This window comes from Oncorhynchus kisutch, linkage group LG24 (assembly GCF_002021735.2).
Source record: "Oncorhynchus kisutch isolate 150728-3 linkage group LG24, Okis_V2, whole genome shotgun sequence".
NCBI lineage: Eukaryota > Metazoa > Chordata > Actinopteri > Salmoniformes > Salmonidae > Oncorhynchus > Oncorhynchus kisutch.
In genome coordinates, this window is record NC_034197.2 from 37,167,976 (window position 1) to 37,187,568 (window position 19,593).

General features: G+C 45.1%; 1 protein-coding gene across 2 annotated transcripts in view; it reads left to right on the plus strand.

Annotated features, from left to right (window-relative positions):
- The window catches only part of LOC109869432 (partitioning defective 6 homolog beta), a 29,117-nt gene extending 11,436 nt beyond the window's left edge, over positions 1-17,681 (plus strand). For both annotated transcript variants that reach the window (XM_020459590.2, XM_031804043.1), the window contains one exon: positions 13,686-17,681. In XM_020459590.2, the coding sequence (XP_020315179.1) occupies positions 13,686-14,557 (872 nt within the window). In that variant the 3' untranslated portion in view covers positions 14,558-17,681. The remainder of the gene's footprint in view (positions 1-13,685) is intronic.
- Positions 17,682-19,593: the final 1,912 nt, after the last annotated feature.

The following is a 19,593-nucleotide window of genomic DNA, read 5'->3' on the forward strand; positions in this document are numbered from 1 at the left end:
CTGGGTTGCTGTTTGCGAAGTCCAGTTTGCTGCATCTGATCCCAGTGCAGTATGCTCTAAATTCACGTTGTTTTTGTTTAGTTGTACTGAATGGGACGAGCACGAGAGCACTGTGCCTTTACCCATACCTCCCCCATGCCCCACAGGCACACGGGTTCTGCTGAGGTCAGTGTAACATGCTGTTTATTGTGGTCAGCCAGAGAACGAGAGCTGTTCTAATCAACTCTACTCTTCTCAGATACAGTGGCTAAGGCTTATCAGTTGTCACGGGGATGGTGTGGTGTACAGGTGACGTGTGTTGGACAAGTGGAACACAGGGTTTGTCAAAAGAGAATTCCGTTGTGGTATGACGTCATCTTAATCGGTATCTTCACCTCCTGTCCTCACAGCATGAGACTGTCCAGGTTTCCATACTGATTGAACCCAGTCGTTATTCAGGGAATCTGGGTGGGTGTGTTTTTGTTGAACTAATGATGTCATCACCGTCATAGTTTCAGTTGTGAAAAGCACAAGTGTTTTTTTTTTTTATGAGGGCGAATAGAATTAGTAACCAATGCCTCATAAAGAGTGAACAGCACTGCATAGTGTTTTAGTAAGAGATACTCTCTACCCACACAGTAAAGCAATCATTGAAGCTTGATGACTGTGGGTTTTAAGAGTGACCGAGTAGACGGCATGATATGGAGGCAGGGAGACGTAACGGAAGAGAGTGAAGAATGCAGAGTGAGGCCCTAGATGGGGGATAGGGAGCTGGAAGAGGGGGCTTCATTGAGTGGAATGTGGCTAGCCTCTGATCACCACTGCTGGGTAGATTCAACTGGACAGTAAGCCATACACAACACTGGAGCCATGGGCCAGAAGTTAGCTGGGCTGCCCCGCCAGGGACGGAGAGAGGGAGCTAGTGCTTAGCTACTGAGGCCCAGTGGGGAGAGAGAGAGAACTAGTGCTGACCTACTGAGGCCCAGTGGAGAGAGGGAGGGAACTAGTGCTGACCTACTGAGGATCAGTAGAGAGAGAGGGAACTAGTGCTGAGCTACTGAAGCCCAGTGGAGAGAGGGGGAGAGAGAGCGGGAACTAGTGCTGAGCTACTGAGGCCCAGTGGAGAGAGGGGGAGCTAGTGCTGACCTACTGAGGACCAGTGGAGAGGGGGAAGACCGCAGGAGAGAGGGGGCGAGGGGGCAGACCGCAGGAGAGAGGGGGCGAGGGTGAGAGGGGGCAGACCGCAGGAGAGTGGGGGCAGACCGCAGGAGAGAGGGGGCAGACCGCAGGAGAGAGGGGGCAGACCGCAGGTGAGAGGGGGCAGACAGCAGGAGAGAGGGGGAAGACAGCAGGAGAGAGAGGGGGTGAGGGTGAGAGGGGGAAGACAGCAGGAGAGAGGGGGCGAGGGGGAAGACGGCAGTAGAGAGGGGGAACAGGTGCTGACCTACTGAGGGCCAGTAGAGAGGGGGAAGACAGCAGGAGAGAGAGGGAAACAAAATGCCAAAGGGAAGTACAGGTGGTATTGTTTGTGTACCATCTTGGTCAAAGGCCTTTATGCATTGTACCACAGTAACTTAGTGATGAGAGAGATTTCCTCCTAGCTGACATTATCTCGCTGTAGGGCTGGGCCTTATCCTCATCGTGATATGAATGTTGGAAATATGATTTCATCATTCCCTGATATTGACACTAGTTCTCCACATTTTTTATTTAGTTATTTTTTATATTTTTTTAACCTTTTATTTAACTAGGCAAGTCAGTTAAGAACAAATTCTTATTTTCAATGACAGCCTAGGAACAGTAGGTTAACTGCCTGTTCAGAATGACAGATTTGTACCTTGTCAGCTCGGGGGTTTGAACTTGCAACCTTCCGGTTACTAGTCCAACGCTCTAACCACTAGGCTACCCTGGGAGCTACTGCAGACTACCATGGTGAAGTTCAGTTTGGTGATAATGTTATCAAATGGAGGCTGTTGATGTGCCACATGAACATGGTCACATAGGAATACACCTTATTCATATAGATACCTGGTCACATTCATCATATTGTTATCCAGGATGTGACGGGGATATTTGTCTCCATCGCCCAGCTCTAAATAGGCAGATGGTGCAGTATAAAATGTATATGTGATTTATACACTAACCTGTCCCTCAGAGCCCAGATCAAAGTGACAACTGGGCTCCCTGTCTCTGCAGAACCCCAGGAGGATGAGCGATGTGGTGAGGGAGACCGAGGTGTTCTGAGCCAGGCTGCATCACCAGTAAAGTCTTTGTTCAGGAGAATGAGCGACAGGGTTGCCCGGATAGGGAAGGGAATTACTGACCCACGTGCCTGCTCCTCCCCCCCGTCCTCCCCTCTGTCTTCCCCCTCACCTTGGAGGCTGCGTGTACAGGCCGCAGCAGGAAGCTGAAATTCAGCACAGGCATGGCCCAGCAGCAGCATCATCAGTCCCCATCAGACAGCGGTGAGAGACAGGACAGGGAGAACCAAGCCAGTCTGGATGAAAGGGGACAGAGGGCAAAGCAGAGACTGCAAAGAGGCAGGGAGAGACTGAGGGAAGGACAGAGAGAAAGGGGCAGTAGGGTGGCGAGACAAAGCAGTACAGAAAGATCCCTCTACACTACAGTACTGTGATAATGATGGAGATGTAAACAGTTGAAGAGTGATGACCTGCTAATTGATTTAAGATTCCCCCCCCACACACCCACACACCCCCACACACTCCCCTGGAGGGGCGGTAGGTAGCCTAGCGGTTAAGAGCATTGAGCCAGTAACCAAAAGCCGTCAAGGTGCCCTTGAGCAGGGCAGTTAACCCCCAACAACTGCTCCCAAGGTGCCGATATCGAGAACTTTGATTAGTGCAGCCCCCCCCCCCCCCCCGCACCTCTGATTCAGAGGGGTTGGGTTAAATGCAGAAGACACATTAGAGTATTCCCGTTCCCTCTTTCTCCTGTCCTCTCCTGTCCTGTCCTCTCCTGTCCTGTCCTCTCCTCTCCTCTTTTCTGTTCCCTATCCTCTCCTGTCCTGTCCTCTCCTCTCCTCTTTTCTGTTCCCTCTCCTGTCCTCTCCTCTCCTCTTTTCTGTTCCCTCTCCTGTCCTGTCCTCTCCTCTCCTCTTTTCTGTTCCCTCTCCTGTCCTGTCCTCTCCTCTCCTCTTTTCTGTTCCCTCTCCTGTCCTGTCCTCTCCTCTCCTCTTTCTGTTCCCTCTCCTGTCCTGTCCTCTCCTCTCCTGTTTTCTGTTCCCTCTCCTCTCCTGTCCTCTCCTCTCCTGTTTTCTGTTCCCTCTCCTCTCCTGTCCTCTCCTCTCCTCTCCTCTCCTGTCCTCTCCTGTTTTCTGTTCCCTCTCCTCTCCTGTCCTCTCCTGTCCTGTCCTCTCCTGTCCTCTCCTGTTTTCTGTTCCCTCTCCTCTCCTCTCCTGTCCTCTCCTCTCCTGTTTTCTGTTCCCTCTCCTCTCCTGTCCTCTCCTCTCCTGTCCTCTCCTGTTTTCTGTTCCCTCTCCTCTCCTGTCCTCTCCTCTCCAGTACTCTCCTCTCCTGTCCTATCCTCTCCTGTCCTCTCCTGTCCTCTCCTGTTTTCTGTTCCCTCTCCTGTCCTGTCCTCTCCTGTCCTCTCCTGTTTTCTGTTCCCTCTCCTGTCCTGTCCTCTCCTGTTCTCTCCTGTCCTCTCCTTCTGTTCCCTCTCCTCTCCTGTTCCCTCTCTTATCAGCATACAGCTCATATCTCAGCTGTACCAGGGAGGTATGTTCATTACTCACAGAATATAAACACTTTCTTTTTTCCACCCCTCCCCCTTCTCTTCATTCTTTAATAAGCACCGTCCCTCCCTCCCCCCCCCCCACGCACTCCCTCCCCCGTTTGTATCGCTCTGTGCCTGGAACACCATGGTACTCACCATGTGTGGGAAATCCAGGCCTGTCGTCAGCTTATGAGACTGTTTCCAGAGCAGTTCTTATTGAGCAACATTCAGTCCAGAGCAGAACAGATGTATTCTCTAGAGTTCAACACAAACCTAGTCATACAATATTAAAAATGTACAGTAACTACAGCCATATTCCAGATCTACATTTGGATGACTGACACATTGGTTGTTTTAGCGTCATTAACTCCCAATGCTCTGATGGTCATGACAGAACAATCGATTTAGAATGTATGGCTCTGGGTTTATGGGTGATTGACAGTCCTGTTGCTATGTGAAGGTAATTGCTGTCACCTGATAATGGTGTCCTATTAACGCTGACATGGCCCTCTGCTCTGTCTGTGACCTAGCAACACACAGGATGTCCGGTGGCTCCGTCATTGATAATGTCACCGGGCAGCACAGTGTTCGGTACTAGGACCCTGCCCTTTTCCTGAGATATAGACATTGTAACGGTAGCCTTTTGAAAATATTATTTAGACTTAATATCTGACTGATATAGGTCCCTGTGTTTTGCGCAATCATTTGACATAGCAAGATGTTATCCTGTACTTTCAAGCATCATCGGAAAATTTGAATTACACGAAGTTTAAGCAATTGTCTAAGGATGGTGCTGGACCAGCTGACATGAAAATAAAATGGGACAGTTTGATGAAAAATATTTTATTAACAGGTTTAAATCCAGGCATGTCACTTGTTTGCTCAAAACACAGGGCCCTACAGTGAGGGGGGGGGGGAGTATTTGATCCCCTGCTGATTTTCTATGTTTGCCCACTGACAAAGACATGATCAGTCTATATAATTTGAATGGTTTATTTGAACAGTGAGAGACAGAATAACAACAATCCAGAAAAACATATCAAAAATGTTATAAATTGATTGAGGGAAATAAGTATTTGACCCCTCTGCAAAACATGACTTAGTACCTGGTGGCAAAACCCTTGTTGGCAATCAGAGAGGTCAGATGTTTCTTGTAGTTGGCCACCAGGTTTGCACACATCTCAGGAGGGATTTTGTCCCACTCCTCTTTGTAGATCTTCTCCAAGTCATTAAGGTTTCGAGGCTGACGTTTGGCAACTCGAACCTTCAGCTCCCTCCACAGATTTTCTATGGGTTTACGGTCTGGAGGCTGGCTAGGCCACTCCAGGACCTTAATGTGCTTCTTCTTGAGCCACTCCTTTGTTGCCTTGGCCGTGTGTTTTGGGTCATTGTCATGCTGGAATACCCATCCACGACCCATTTTCAATGCCCTGGCTGAGGGAAGGAGGTTCTCAACCAAGATTTGACGGTACATGGCCCCGTCCATCGTCCCTTTGATGCGGTGAAGTTGTTCTGTCCCCTTAGCAGAAAAACACCTCCAAAGCATAATGTTTCCACCTCCATGTTTGACGGTGGGGATAGTGTTCTTAGGGTCATAGGCAGCATTCCTCCTCCTCCAAACACGGCGAGTTGAGTTGATGCCAAAGAGCTCCATTTTGGTCTCATCTTGTAGCCCTTTCCAGCCTTGTGTAGGTCTACAATCCTGTCCCTGACAGCCTTGGAGAGCTCTTTGGTCTTGGCCATGGTGGAGAGTTTGGAATCTGATTGATTGTGTACAGGTGTCTTATACACAGGTAACAAGCTGAGATTAGGAGCACTCCCTTTAAGAGTGTGCTCCTAATCTCAGCTCGTTACCTGTAATAAAAGACACCTGGGAGCCAAATCTTTCTGATTGAGAGGGGGTCAAATACTTATTTCCCTAATTTAAAATGCAAATCAATTTCTAACATTTTTAACGTTTTTCTGGATTTTTGTTTGTTCTGTCTCTCACTGTTCAAATAAACCTACCGTTAAAAATGATAGACTGATCATTTCTTTGTCAGTGGGCAAACGTACAAAATCAGCAGGGGATCAAATACTTTCCCCGTCACTGTATCTAAGGGCTAGGAGCTGATCACATGACCTGATTTAGGATAAACACTCCTGGCCCCGTTTTTATCAAGCGCCTCAGAGTACAATAGGAGTGCTGCTCTATTATCCTGTCCATATAATCTTATTCATTATTGTCTGAAAGGCTGAACTGATTCTAGCTCAGCATTTCTACTCTGAGAGGATTTTGACCTAAATAGTGAGTTTTTATGTGTTTGGGTAGAACAGACCATGGTCAGTAGGTTTTATGTGATGTTTGGGTTGAACAGACCGTGGTCAGTAGGTTTTATGTGATGTTTGGGTTGAACAGACCGTGGTCAGTAGGTTTTATGTGATGTTTGGGTAGAACAGATCGTGGTCAGTAGGTTTTCTGTGATGTTTGGGTAGAACAGACCATGGCCAGTAGGTTTTCTGTGATGTTTGGCTTGAACAAACCGTGGTCAGTAGGTTTTATGTGATGTTTGGGTTGAACAGACCGTGGTCAGTAGGTTTTATGTGATGTTTGGGTTGAACAGACCGTGGTCAGTAGGTTTTATGTGATGTTTGGGTAGAACAGACCGTGGTCATTAGTGAATGGAGGTGGACTGAGTTTGAACTCCTGTACTGAGAGCAGAGTCCCTACTTTAAAAACTGTGGGGGTTGGAAGTGTGTGTGTGTGTGTGTGTGTGCATTCCGGTCCTGTCTTTACCATCCTCTCTCCAATGACTATTCAAATCAAATTTGATTGGTCACATTCACATGGTTAGCAGATGTGATTGGTCACATTCACATGGTTAGCAGATGTGATTGGTCACATTCACATGGTTAGCAGATGTGATTGCGGGTGTAGTGAATTGCTTCTTGTTCCGACAGTGCAGTAATTTATCTAACAATTTCACAACAAATATGTATATATACGAACGAATATATAAATATATGGACGCGCAATGTCAGAGCGGCACAGACTAAGATCGTTGTCTGTGAAATTGTATATATGGACGCGCAATGTCAGAGCGGCACAGACTAAGATCGTTGTCTGTGAAATTGTAACGTTCAGAATAGTTTACCCTTATAGACCCATGGAAAATGTCTAGCTGTTGGATTTGGTCCAGAAAACACACAGGTCTGATGTTGTTTATACTAAATGACTGTCAAATTCAGACTTTATAAGCCAACAAATACAACCAAATGGCCTTGTGCCCAACCCTGACTCTCACCCTGGAGGGCTTGTGCCCAACCCTGACTCTCACCCTGGAGGGCTTGTGCCCAACCCTGACTCTCACCCTGGAGGGTTATGCTGGTGTTTACTTCCTACACAGTTATCACTGATTGGTTAGATTAATTATTAACTCACATATGCTAACTTACTCAATTGCGTTCCTGAACGTTTGTCACCTTGAGCATAAAGGTGAACTCATATCTCCAGGTGAGATGTGTATTTTATCAGCCAACCGTTGAACAAAATGAGTTGAGACTGATCAACGGTCTCAAAACACTGAGCGTGATGGTGACCCCGGCGGCCCGGCCCAGAGGTAACTGTGATATTATGACACTGACCCCCAAAGGGACACACCGAGACAGTCACAGACTATTAGTCTGAGTCCTGGGGCATTGGCTCCATGGTATTGACTTTACGCTTGCTTTATCGACCAGTGGGGAAACCAGTGGTGGCGGGATGGAGGGATAACATTTAGGAAAGGTCTACTCTTTGATCAGGTGTGTGTAAAAGATTAGAAATGACTCTTTAAAGCCTTGCTAGTTGCTGTAATGAGACTGACAGCCTTGCTAGTTGCTGTAATGAGACTGACAGCCTTGCTAGTTGCTGTAATGAGACTGAAAGCCTTGCTAGCTGCAATTAGGGTTAAGTGCCTTGCTCAAGGGCACATCGACAGATTTCACCTAGCTCTGGAATTCGAACTAGCAACCTTTCGGTTACGGGCCCAACCTCTTAACTGCTAGACTACCACACAGTTTTCACACCCCTTTTTCCACATTTTGTTGCTACAGCCTGAATGTGTTAAATGTTGTTTTGTCACTGGCCAACACACAATACCCCAAAATGAAAAGCTGAAATGTCTTTAGTCAATAAGTATTCAACCCCTTTGTTATGGCAAGCCTAAATAGATTCAGGAGTAAACATTTGCTTAACAAGTCACATAAGTTGCAATAATTTGTTTTAACATGATTTTTGAATGACTACCTCATCTCGATAACCCCCACACACAATTATCTGTAAGGTCCTTCAGTTGAGCAGTGATTTTGAAACAGATTCAACCACAAAGACCTGGAAGGTTTTCCAATGTCTCTCATAGAAGGGCACCGATTTGGTAGATTGGTCAATTATCCCTTTGAGCATGGTGAATTAATTAATTACACTTTGGATGGTGTATCAAGAGACCCCGTCACTACAAAGATAAAGGCGTCCTTCCTGACTCAATTGCTATGAGCCAAAGGTGACTTTAAAGCAGTCACAGAGTTTAATGGCTGTGATAGGAGAAATCTGAGGATGGATCAACAACATTGTAGTTACTCCACAATACTAACCTAACTGACAGAGTGAAAAGAAAAGATCCTGTGCAAGATACAAATATTCCAAAACATGCTTCCTGTTTGCAACAAGGCACTAAAGTACAACTGCAAAAATGTGGCAAAGCAATTCACTTTTTGTCCTGAATACAAAGTGTTGTGTCGTGTTGGATTTGCCCCAAACATATCACGGAGTAGTACCACTATACATCATTTCAAGCATAGTGGTGGATGCATCATGTTGTGTATGCTTGTCATCGTTAAGGACTGGGGAGTTTTTCCAGATAAAACAGAAACAGAATGGAGCTAAGCACAGGCAAAACCCTAGTGGAAAACCTGGTTCGGTCTGCTTTCCAACAGAGACGAGGCCAAATCAACACTGGAGTTGCTTACCAAGAAGACAGTGAATGTTCCTGAGTGGCCGAGTTAGTTTCAACTTAAATCTGCTTGAAAATCTATTGCAAAACCTGAAAAATGGTTGTCTAGCGATGATCAACAACCAATTTTACAGAGCTTGAAGAATTGTTTTAATAATAATGGGAAAATGTTGCACAATCCAGGTGTTCAAAGCTCTTAGAGAATTACCCAGAAAGACTCACAGCTGTAATCGCTACCAAAGGATTCTAACATGTATTGACTCAAGGGTGTGAATACTTCTCTAATCAAGACATGTTAGTGTTTTTATTTTACATATATTGTTTTACAAATATAATTTTACTTCCACTTTGACACAGTATGTTGTGTAAATCTTTGACCCCAAAAAATTACAATTAAATCCATTTTAGTCCCACTTCGTAACACAAGAAAATGTGGGGAAAGTCAAAGGAATGTGAATATTTATGAAGACCCTGCAGGCTTCCTCTGTGTTAACATCATACATATTAGCTGAGTTTGGATTAACATATCAGTGTGTGTTTTTGTGAATATGCAAACCTATATTTTGTATGCATACAATTGTAATGTCCGGACAGTAAGGAGGCAATGAACTTATGTTTCATGAGAACTGAAATGGGATACTCCTCTACACTTGATCCTTTGTTTTTCTGGGGAGGGGGGGGGGGGGGGTCTGTCAACCTGAGGGCTGGAATCCTTATCGGCAACCTGCCTGCACCCTATCCCAGAACACACACACACACACACACACACACACACACACACACACACACACACACACACACACACAATTACTGATGATGCTTAGGTCCAAAGAGTTTATCCACATCACCTGAGAGAACTGCACAGTGTGTACATACACTACAACACACCATGGGATACGAGAACATGTCATTCACTCTAGAACACACTACATCACACCATGGGATACGAGAACATGTCATTCACTCTAGAACACCCTACATCACACCACGGGATATGAGAACATGTCATTCACTCTAGAACACACTACATCACACCACGGGATACGAGAACATGTCGACCAGTTCTTATAGCCTTTAGCCGTCCCCTTATCCTACTCCTCCTCTTCCTCTGGTGATGTACAGGTTAACCCAGGACCTGTAGCCCCCAGTTCCACTCCTATTCCCCAGATGCTATAATTTTACTTCTGTAACAGTAATAGCCTTGGTTTCTTGCATGTTAACATCAGAAGCCACCTCCCTAAGTTTGTTTTATTCATTGCTTTAGCAGTCTGCCAACCCGGATGTCCTAGCCGTGTCTGAATCCGGATTTAGGAAGGTCCCCAAATATTCTGAAATTTCCATCCCCAACATTTTCCACCAAGATAGAACTACCAAAGGGGGTGGAGTTGCAATCTGCTGCAGAGATGTCCTGCAGAGTTCTGTCATGCTATCCAGGTCTTTGCCCAAACAGTTCAAGCTTCTACTTTTAAAAATCCACCTTTCCAGAAATGTGTGTCTCACTGTTGCCGCTTGTTATAGACCCCCCTCAGCTGTGCCCTGGACACCATGTGGGAATTAATTGCCCCCCATTTATCTTCAGAGTTTGTACTGTTAGGTGACCTAAACTGGGATATGCTAAACATCCTGGCTGTCCTACAATCTAAGCTTGATAACCTCAATCTCACACAAATGATCAAGAAACCTACCAGGTACAACCCTAAATCCATAAACATGGCACCCCCATAGATATCATCCTGACCAACCTGCCCTCTAAATATACCTCTGCTGTCTTCAACCAGGATCTCAGCGATCACTGCCTCATTGCCTGTGTCCCTAATGGGTCTGCGGTCAAACGACCACCCCTCACTGTCAAACGCTCCCTACAACACTTCAGTGAGCAGGCCTTTCTAATCGACCTGGCCCAGGTATCCTGGAAGGACATTGACCTCATTCCTTCAATAGAGGATGCCTGGTTATTCTTTAAAAGTGCCTTCCTCACCATCTTAAATAATCATGCCCCATTCCAGAAATGTAGAACTAAGAACAGATATAGCCCTTGGTTCACTCAATACTTAACTGCCCTTGACCAGCACAAAAACATCCTGTACAGCATTAGCATTGAATAGCCCCTGCAATATGCAACTTTTCAGGGAAATTAGGAACCAATATTCACAGGCAGTTAGGAAAGCATCTTGTAGCATAAACTCCTAAATGTTCTGGGACATTAAAGTTCATGGAGAATAAGAGCACCTCCTCCCAGCTGCCCACTGCACTGAGGCTAGGAAATTGTCACCACCAATAAATCTATGATAATCGAGAATTTCAATAGGCATTTTTCTACGGCTGGCCATGCTTTCCACCTGGCTAACCCGGTCAACAGCTCCGCAACTCGCCCAAACCTCCCCCACTTCTCCTTCACCCAAATCCAGATAGCTGATGTTCTGAAAGAGCTGCAAAATCTGGACCCCTACAAATCAGCTGGGCTAGACAATCTGGATACTCTCTTTCTAAAATTATCCTCTGCAATTGTTGCGACACCTATTACCAGCCTGTTCAACCTCTCTTTTGTATCGTCTGAGATACCTAAAGATTGGAAAGCTGCCGCGATCATCCCTCTCTTCAAAGGGAGAGACACTCTAGACCCAAACTGCTACAGACTTATATATCCTACCCTGCCGTCCTAAAGTCTTCGAAAGCCATATTAACAAACAAATCGCCAACCATTTTGAATCCCTCCATATCTTCTCCGCTATGCAATCTGGTTTCCAAGCTCTCAGCCACGCTCAAGGTCCTAAACGATATCATAACCACCATTGATAAAAGACAATACTGTGCAGCCGTCTCATCGACCTGGCCAGGGCTTTCGACTCTGTCAATCACCGCATTCTTATCGGGCAGACTAAATAGCCTTGGTTTCTCAAATGACTGCCTAGCCTGGCTCACCAACTACTTCTCTGATAGAGTTCAGTGTGTCAAATCAGAGGGCCTGTTATCTGGACCTCTGGCAGTCTCTATGGGGGTGCCACAGGGTTCAATTCTCAGGCCGACTCCTTTCTCTGTATATCAATGATGTCGCTCTTGCTGTTGGTGATTCTCTGATCCACTTCTACGCAGACGAAACCATTCTGTATACATCTGGCCCTTCTTTGGACACTGTGTTAACATATACCTCCAGATGAGCATCAGTGCCATACAGCACTCCTTCCATTGCCTCCAACTGCTCTTAAAAGCAAGTAAAACTAAATGCATGCTCTTCAACTGATCGCTGCACGCACCCGCCTGCCCATCTAGCATCACTACTCTGGACGGTTCTGACTTAGAATGTGGACAACTACAAATACCTAGGTGTCTGGTGAGACTGTAAACTCTCCTTCCTTTCACATTAGGCATCTCCAATCCAAAATTCCTATTTTGCAACAAAGCCTCCTTCACTCATGCTGCCTAACATACCCTTGTAAAACTGACTATCCTTACCGATCCTTGACTTCGGCGATGTCATTTACAAAATAGCTTCCAACACTCTACTCAGCATATTGTATGCAGTCTATCACAGTGCCATCCGTTTTGTCACCAAAGCCCCATATACTACCTACCACTGCGACCTGTATTCTCGTTGGTTGGCCCTGGCTTCATACTCGTCGCCAGACCCACTGGTTCCAGGTCATCTAAGTCTTTGCTAGGTAAAGCCCCGCCTTATCTCAGCTCACTGATCACCATAGCAGCACCCACCCGTAGCACGCGCCCCAGCAGGTATATTTCACTGGTCATCCTCAAAGCCAACTCCTCCTTTTGCCACCTTTACTTCCAGTTCTCTGCTGCCAATGACTGGAACGAATTGTAAAAATCATCAGCTGACAGAGCAGCTTAACCATCATTGCACCTGTAAATAGCCCATCTGTAAATAGCCCACCCAACTACCTCATCCCCTTGTTATTTTTTCTTCTTCTCCTTTACATCCTAGTATCTCTACTTGTACATTCATCTTCTGCACATCTATCACTCCAGTGTCAATTGCTAAATTGTAATTATTTTGTCACTATAGCCTATTTATTGCCTTACCTCCCTAATCTTACTGCATTTGCACACACTGTATATAGATTTTTCTATTGTGTTATTGACTATATGTTTGTTTATCCCATGTGTAACTCTGTCACACTGCTTTGCTTTATCTTGGCCAGGTCGCAGTTGTAAATGAGAACTTACCTACCTGGTTAAATAAAGGTGTTCTCAACTGGCCTACCTGGTTAAATAAAGGTGTTCTCAACTGGCCTACCTGGTTAAATAAAGGTGTTCTCAACTGGCCTACCTGGTTAAATAAAGGTGTTCTCAACTGGCCTACCTGGTTAAATAAAGGTGTTCTCAACTGGCCTACCTGGTTAAATAAAGGTGTTCTCAACTGGCCTACCTGGTTAAATAAAGGTGAAATTAAAATGTAATTCATTCCAGAACATACATAGCAAGTGGGAGGAAGAAGAGACCGAGAGCGATGAAGGGGGGGGACTGGGGCACAACCCAGGAGGGAATGAACGTTATGATATTAATGTTTGGCATCCGTATGCTGGTGGTTAACCATTAGAGAGCCATGGCCCTGCTTCTCCCTCGTCGTAGACTTTCGAGTCTTGAACCCTGTCCCCGCTCTACGCCATGCTCAGGTGAAAGTCCAGGTATTTCTCAGAGCAGCTCAGTTGCCGTGAGTAAGCCTCTGAAGAATTCCAAAAGCCCTACCCACGAGAGACCGGAGTCGACGCTTGCATTTACTACACATGAAGAATAAGCCCAGGGAAGAGATGGGGAAAGCCCTGTAACAAGGCAAGGGAGGGGCTCTAAGATAAAGGAACCCTAGACCTCAGGCTTAGAGCAACACCATTGCTTTTGCATAACTACAGTTTTGTCTGAGGTAGAATGTCAGTAATGATTTCTAGTTCCACCATAAAGATCAGTAAGCATTACCGGTATGAGATTAGATCCTGTATCATGTGATATCGATATGGTTCTGATGCATTGTTCTCTTCCCTCCCCCAGAGGAAGCCGACTACTCTGCATTTGGTCTGGACACTCTGACCCGTCCCAAGAAGACTGTCCTAGCGGCCATGTTGCTACGGCCTGATGCCAACCGGAAGAAGCCCCTTGTGATCATCAGCCTGCCCAGGGACTTCAGGCCTGTCTCCTCCATCATCGATGTGGATATCCTCCCTGAGACACACCGCCGGGTTCGCCTCTACAAGCACGGCCAGGAGAAACCACTGGGCTTCTACATCCGAGATGGCTCCAGTGTCCGGGTCACGCCCCAGGGCCTGGAGAAGGTTCCTGGGATCTTCATCTCCCGCATGGTGCCTGGGGGCCTGGCTGAGAGCACTGGCCTGCTGGCCGTCAACGACGAGGTTCTGGAGGTCAACGGCATCGAGGTGCAAGGCAAGTCCCTGGACCAGGTGACAGACATGATGATCGCCAACAGCCACAATCTCATCGTGACTGTGAAGCCGGCCAACCAGCGCAACAACATTGTACGGAGTGGCGGGGCAGCGTCCGGGAGCTCGGGGCACTCGTCCGACAGTGGCACCAGTTTCTACGGCTACTCCTCCCCGGGCATTGCCTTGGCGACGACTCCGGCAGACATCATCCAGAACTTCCATCCAGAGGAGCTGGAGAGTGATGAGGATGATGAGGACCTGGTGATGGAGGTGGACGGAGAGGCCATGCCCATCCCACGGACCTCCTCGGCCAGCTGTACCATACCCTTCATTCCTCGCTACATGCCCCACCTGGACCTCCGCACCACCAACGGAGCCCTGGCCTCCCACAACCGCTCCGGCTCACTGCGCACGCTCAGCACTGCCGACAGCGGCCTGGAGGGAAGGAGCTTAGAGGAGGAAGGCACCGTCATTACACTGTAAACACACACTGTCGTAAGTTGCACAGTATTTACGGGAACGCAAACACATAATCTGACATACACTGAAGCGTACCCTCATGCATACACAAAGAACGACAACATCCACACATGCGTTGCCATAGTATCGACACCGCCCTCCCTATGCTCTCTGACAGACACATTGATTACCCGTGGTGTTTTGTGTGGAGGAGGAAAGTGACTCTGCCTCTGATAAAGGCCTCCAACTTCTCATTGACAACCATAAAAAGCACTTGTTTCTATTTCGTGAGGGGGAGACTGTGTTTCTGTGGTCTTCCACTTGAGGGCAGCAATGAGATGCTACACTGTTGTTTTTTAAAGTTTGTGAACCATAGGAAAGGACTGATTTTAATGAACAAATGAATGAATGAATGAATGAATGATTGCAGACATCTTTAGGCTTTGACCTTACCCTAGCTATTCTGCCCTGGTTTGTTTGATAGAGGAGACTACATTTCACAATCTGCTTTTGCCTTGTCACTTTGCAAACGACAACAACCACTCCCCTAGGAGATTACAGCTTGTGATTTGGGAACAAAAGTAATCGCTTCTATCCTACATGTTACCATACAAACTACCAAAGAGTAGAGGTCTGCAATAACACTCAGATTATAGTCTGAGGAGAAACAATGTATATGGGTCTCTCTTCATGGACCCGGACATTAACCACACTTCCTGTGTTTCGTCTCCAAGCTTTTAATGTTGATAATCACCAAGGAAAAAACTAGATGCAACTGAAATGACAACATCTCTTAAAGGGGCAATCTGTAATTGCTACATCCAATTTTAGACTTTTAAATGAAGTATATATATATATATATATATATATATATATTTGATTCTTGAAGAATATAACTAATAAAAGCCTTCTATTGTCGAACCCCATCAGAATCCAAAATATAAGCTTGTTTTATACTCCTTTGTTTGTAGACTAGGTAAATACAAACAAACACTGTATAGCGTCAACATGGTTAGAACTCTAATTTTGTTATCATGGATTGTCATTCCTTGTATCCGTAGATCTGTCCATGGGTTCGAGAGGGTTTTCATTTCTATAAACCCCATCCTTCAGCCTTCTACCAAAATAGTGGCGGGGAGTCTGTTGTTTTGAACTGCAGATTTCCGCTTTAAATATTTTCATGCTATTTCTTTTACGGTTTTATTTCAATCTAAAATGGTTCACTAAGTATCAATTCACCGTCACGGATCAAACACCTCATCTGACAGGTGTGCTGTCCCTGCCTGGATGAAGATCCATCTTGTTTTTCATCCCAACTTCTCTTTCCTCACGACAAGGGCAATTTCCCCACTTCGTGTACATAGTGTGACAGAATGTGATTGTAAATGTGATTCTCTGATTTCTCAGACCATGACGCTTCACTCATCTCAGCATGTTCTCTCTCTCGCTCTCTCATCTGTCTCTCTGGTTTGGGAGGATGTATTTGTAACAACAGATGGTGGCTTTCTTAGTTTTCCAACTCTGAGTTCACTTGGATGTGTCCTGAATCATTCACATTTGAAGAGTGTCCTCGCTTCATGTACAGTATTTATTCACTATTTCATTGTATATTGTTTGGAGTAACCCCTCAGTCGATCTTCAACAGAATGTGATACTGGTATAGATGACTAGCTGGACTGTGACACTGAGTACTACAGAGATGTTACGTAACTTAGAGCTAGTGACCCCAGTGAGAATGGATGGGACTGTTATAGAACCCAGTCTGCAGAAAGAAGTACGTTTATTTTGTCTTGCCCACGCTCTCACACATACCGACCCGGTCTCTGTGTTTGAGTAAGGTGGAGTTTGTCTAGCGCTATGCATTATGACTTGGATCAGGTGAGCACAGGTCTATTCCCACTTGTTCCTGGTCACATGACATCACCTGATGACTGTACCTACCTGTTCAGGAAGGTGAACACCAGCAAGTTCATTAGAATGTCATTAGTGTAGAGCCAAAACACAAGACAGGATAGCACTGCAGAACATCCTCATTCCAATAGATTGTAGTTTTATTCTGTGTGTTTAGTTGCCAGTGAGCTTGTTGTGAAGTATAATGAGAATTTAGACTAAGGCTGTACTCAACATGTAAACATTAAATGACGCTAACAGACTCCACTGAGAGCAGATGGTGTATCGATGTCCATTTCTCCTATTGCTTTTTACAATCCTCTCTGATGGGGAAGCTAAATGTACTGGGAACAGTTGCCTCCCTCACCCCCCTCTCTCCTCCTCAGTCTGACTGCAATGGGTCTTACCTGCAGAAATACCTGATGAGAATCATAAACACTGGATCACTGTAATCAGACATGCCATCTACCCAGAGTAGGGTATCATGTGAACTCCACTAGCCCTCCCTATCAGACATGCCATCTACCCAGAGTAGGGTATCATGTGAACTCCACTAGCCCTCCCTATCAGACATGCCATCTACCCAGAGTAGGGTATCATGTGAACTCCACTAGCCCTCCCTATCAGACATGCCATCTACCCAGAGTAGGGTATCATGTGAACTCCACTAGCCCTCACTATCAGACATGCCATCTACCCAGAGTAGGGTATCATGTGAACTCAACTCCCCCTCCTTTTTATACTGTGAGGTACAGTACTACTCTATTCTCTTATGGTACAGGGTGTAGAAGAGTTGGGATTGCTTTCACTCTCTCCCTCTCATTGAAACAGTTCTGGAACATTCAAGGCATGATGAGTCACATTTTAGAATGGAAAGATTTGTATTTGATTTTTTATCTGTTAATTTATTATTGTTTTAACTACACAGGACATGGGGATCGTAACCACAACTATTTATTTTCTAATCATGTTTCAGTATATTCCTTTTCATTGCTAGGTCAGTAAACATTTTAATGTGTTATAACTGATCCAGTGTGTTAATTCATGGTTTAATTTCATTTTCTAATCTGTTCCCTTTTTTCAAAAGTGATTTTGTTAAATAGCTTATTTTCTGTACAAACAGCTTCTAGGGGTGTAGATTATGACACTTTCCCTGTACTGTGAATTCCTTTATTCCTGGGAGAGACCTGTATGTTTCAGAGAACACTAACCAGGCTCCGGAATTTGGTTTGTGTTTGTTCTTTTTTTTTTTTTTTTTTTAAGAAAATGAGCAATGATTTTTGCTTGTCAGATAAATCAAGGTATAGATTTGTGCTGAAAATTGTCAGTATTTTCTTATTGATAGTATATGATGTACATTTTTATCACATTTTAATGAAAAAGTAATAAAGAAATGTATGAATCTAGATGCACTTGTATAATTTTTGATTCCATGAGCTGGAAATATATTCAATGTTTGCCACATTCGTTTTATTAGTTTTGTTTTAATGAATAGAAAATACAAAAACATGCATTTTAAATAACTTTGACAAATTTTTCAACAACCAAAATGAACAGAAAATGTGCAAGTTCATATATCAGTCAGAGGATGATGGGACTAATGTTACAGAACCCAGTTAGACAGGATGGATGAGACTGTTGTAAAACCCTAGTTAGACAGGATGGATGAGACTGTTGTAAAACCCCAGTTAGACAGGATGGATGAGACTGTTGTAAAACCCCAGTTAGACAGGATGGATGAGACTGTTGTAAAACCCCAGTTAGACAGGATGGATGAGACTGTTGTAAAACCTCAGTTAGACAGGATGGATGAGACTGTTGTAAAACCTCAGTTAGACAGGATGGATGAGACTGTTATGGAACCCCAGTTAGACAGGATGGATGAGACTGTTGTAAAACCCCAGTTAGACAGGATGGATGAGACTGTTGTAAAACCCCAGTTAGACAGGATGGATGAGACTGTTGTAAAACCCCAGTTAGACAGGATGGATTAGACTGTTGTAAAACCCCAGTTAGACAGGATGGATGAGACTGTTGTAAAACCCCAGTTAGACAGGATGGATGAGACTGTTGTAAAACCCCAGTTAGACAGGATGGATGAGACTGTTGTAAAACCCCAGTTAGACAGGATGGATGAGACTGTTGTAAAACCCCAGTTAGACAGGATGGATGAGACTGTTGTAAAACCCCAGTTAGACAGGATGGATGAGACTGTTGTAAAACCCCAGTTAGACAGGATGGATGAGACTGTTGTAAAACCCCAGTTAGACAGGATGGATGAGACTGTTGTAAAACCCCAGTTAGACAGGATGGATGAGACTGTTGTAAAACCCCAGTTAGACAGGATGGATGAGACTGTTGTAAAACCCCAGTTAGACAGGATGGATGAGACTGTTGTAAAACCCCAGTTAGACAGGATGGATGAGACTGTTGTAAAACCCCAGTTAGACAGGATGGATGAGACTGTTATGGAACCCCAGTTAGACAGGATGGATGAGACTGTTGTAAAACCCCAGTTAGACTGTTGTAAAACCCCAGTTAGACAGGATGGATGAGACTGTTATAAAACCTCAGTTAGACAGGATGGATGAGACTGTTATGGAACCCCAGTTAGACAGGATGGATGAGACTGTTGTAAAACCCCAGTTAGACTGTTGTAAAACCCCAGTTAGACAGGATGGATGAGACTGTTGTAAAACCCCAGTTAGACAGGATGGATGAGACTGTTATGGAACCCCAGTTAGACAGGATGGATGAGACTGTTGTAAAACCCCAGTTAGACAGGATGGATGAGACTGTTGTAAAACCCCAGTTAGACAGGATGGATGAGACTGTTGTAAAACCCCAGTTAGACAGGATGGATGAGACTGTTGTAAAACCCCAGTTAGACAGGATGGATGAGACTGTTGTAAAACCTCAGTTAGACAGGATGGATGAGACTGTTATGGAACCCCAGTTAGACAGGATGGATGAGACTGTTGTAAAACCCCAGTTAGACAGGATGGATGAGACTGTTGTAAACCCCCAGTTAGACAGGATGGATGAGACTGTTGTAAAACCCCAGTTAGACTGTTGTAAAACCCCAGTTAGACAGGATGGATGAGACTGTTATAAAACCTCAGTTAGACAGGATGGATGAGACTGTTATGGAACCCCAGTTAGACAGGATG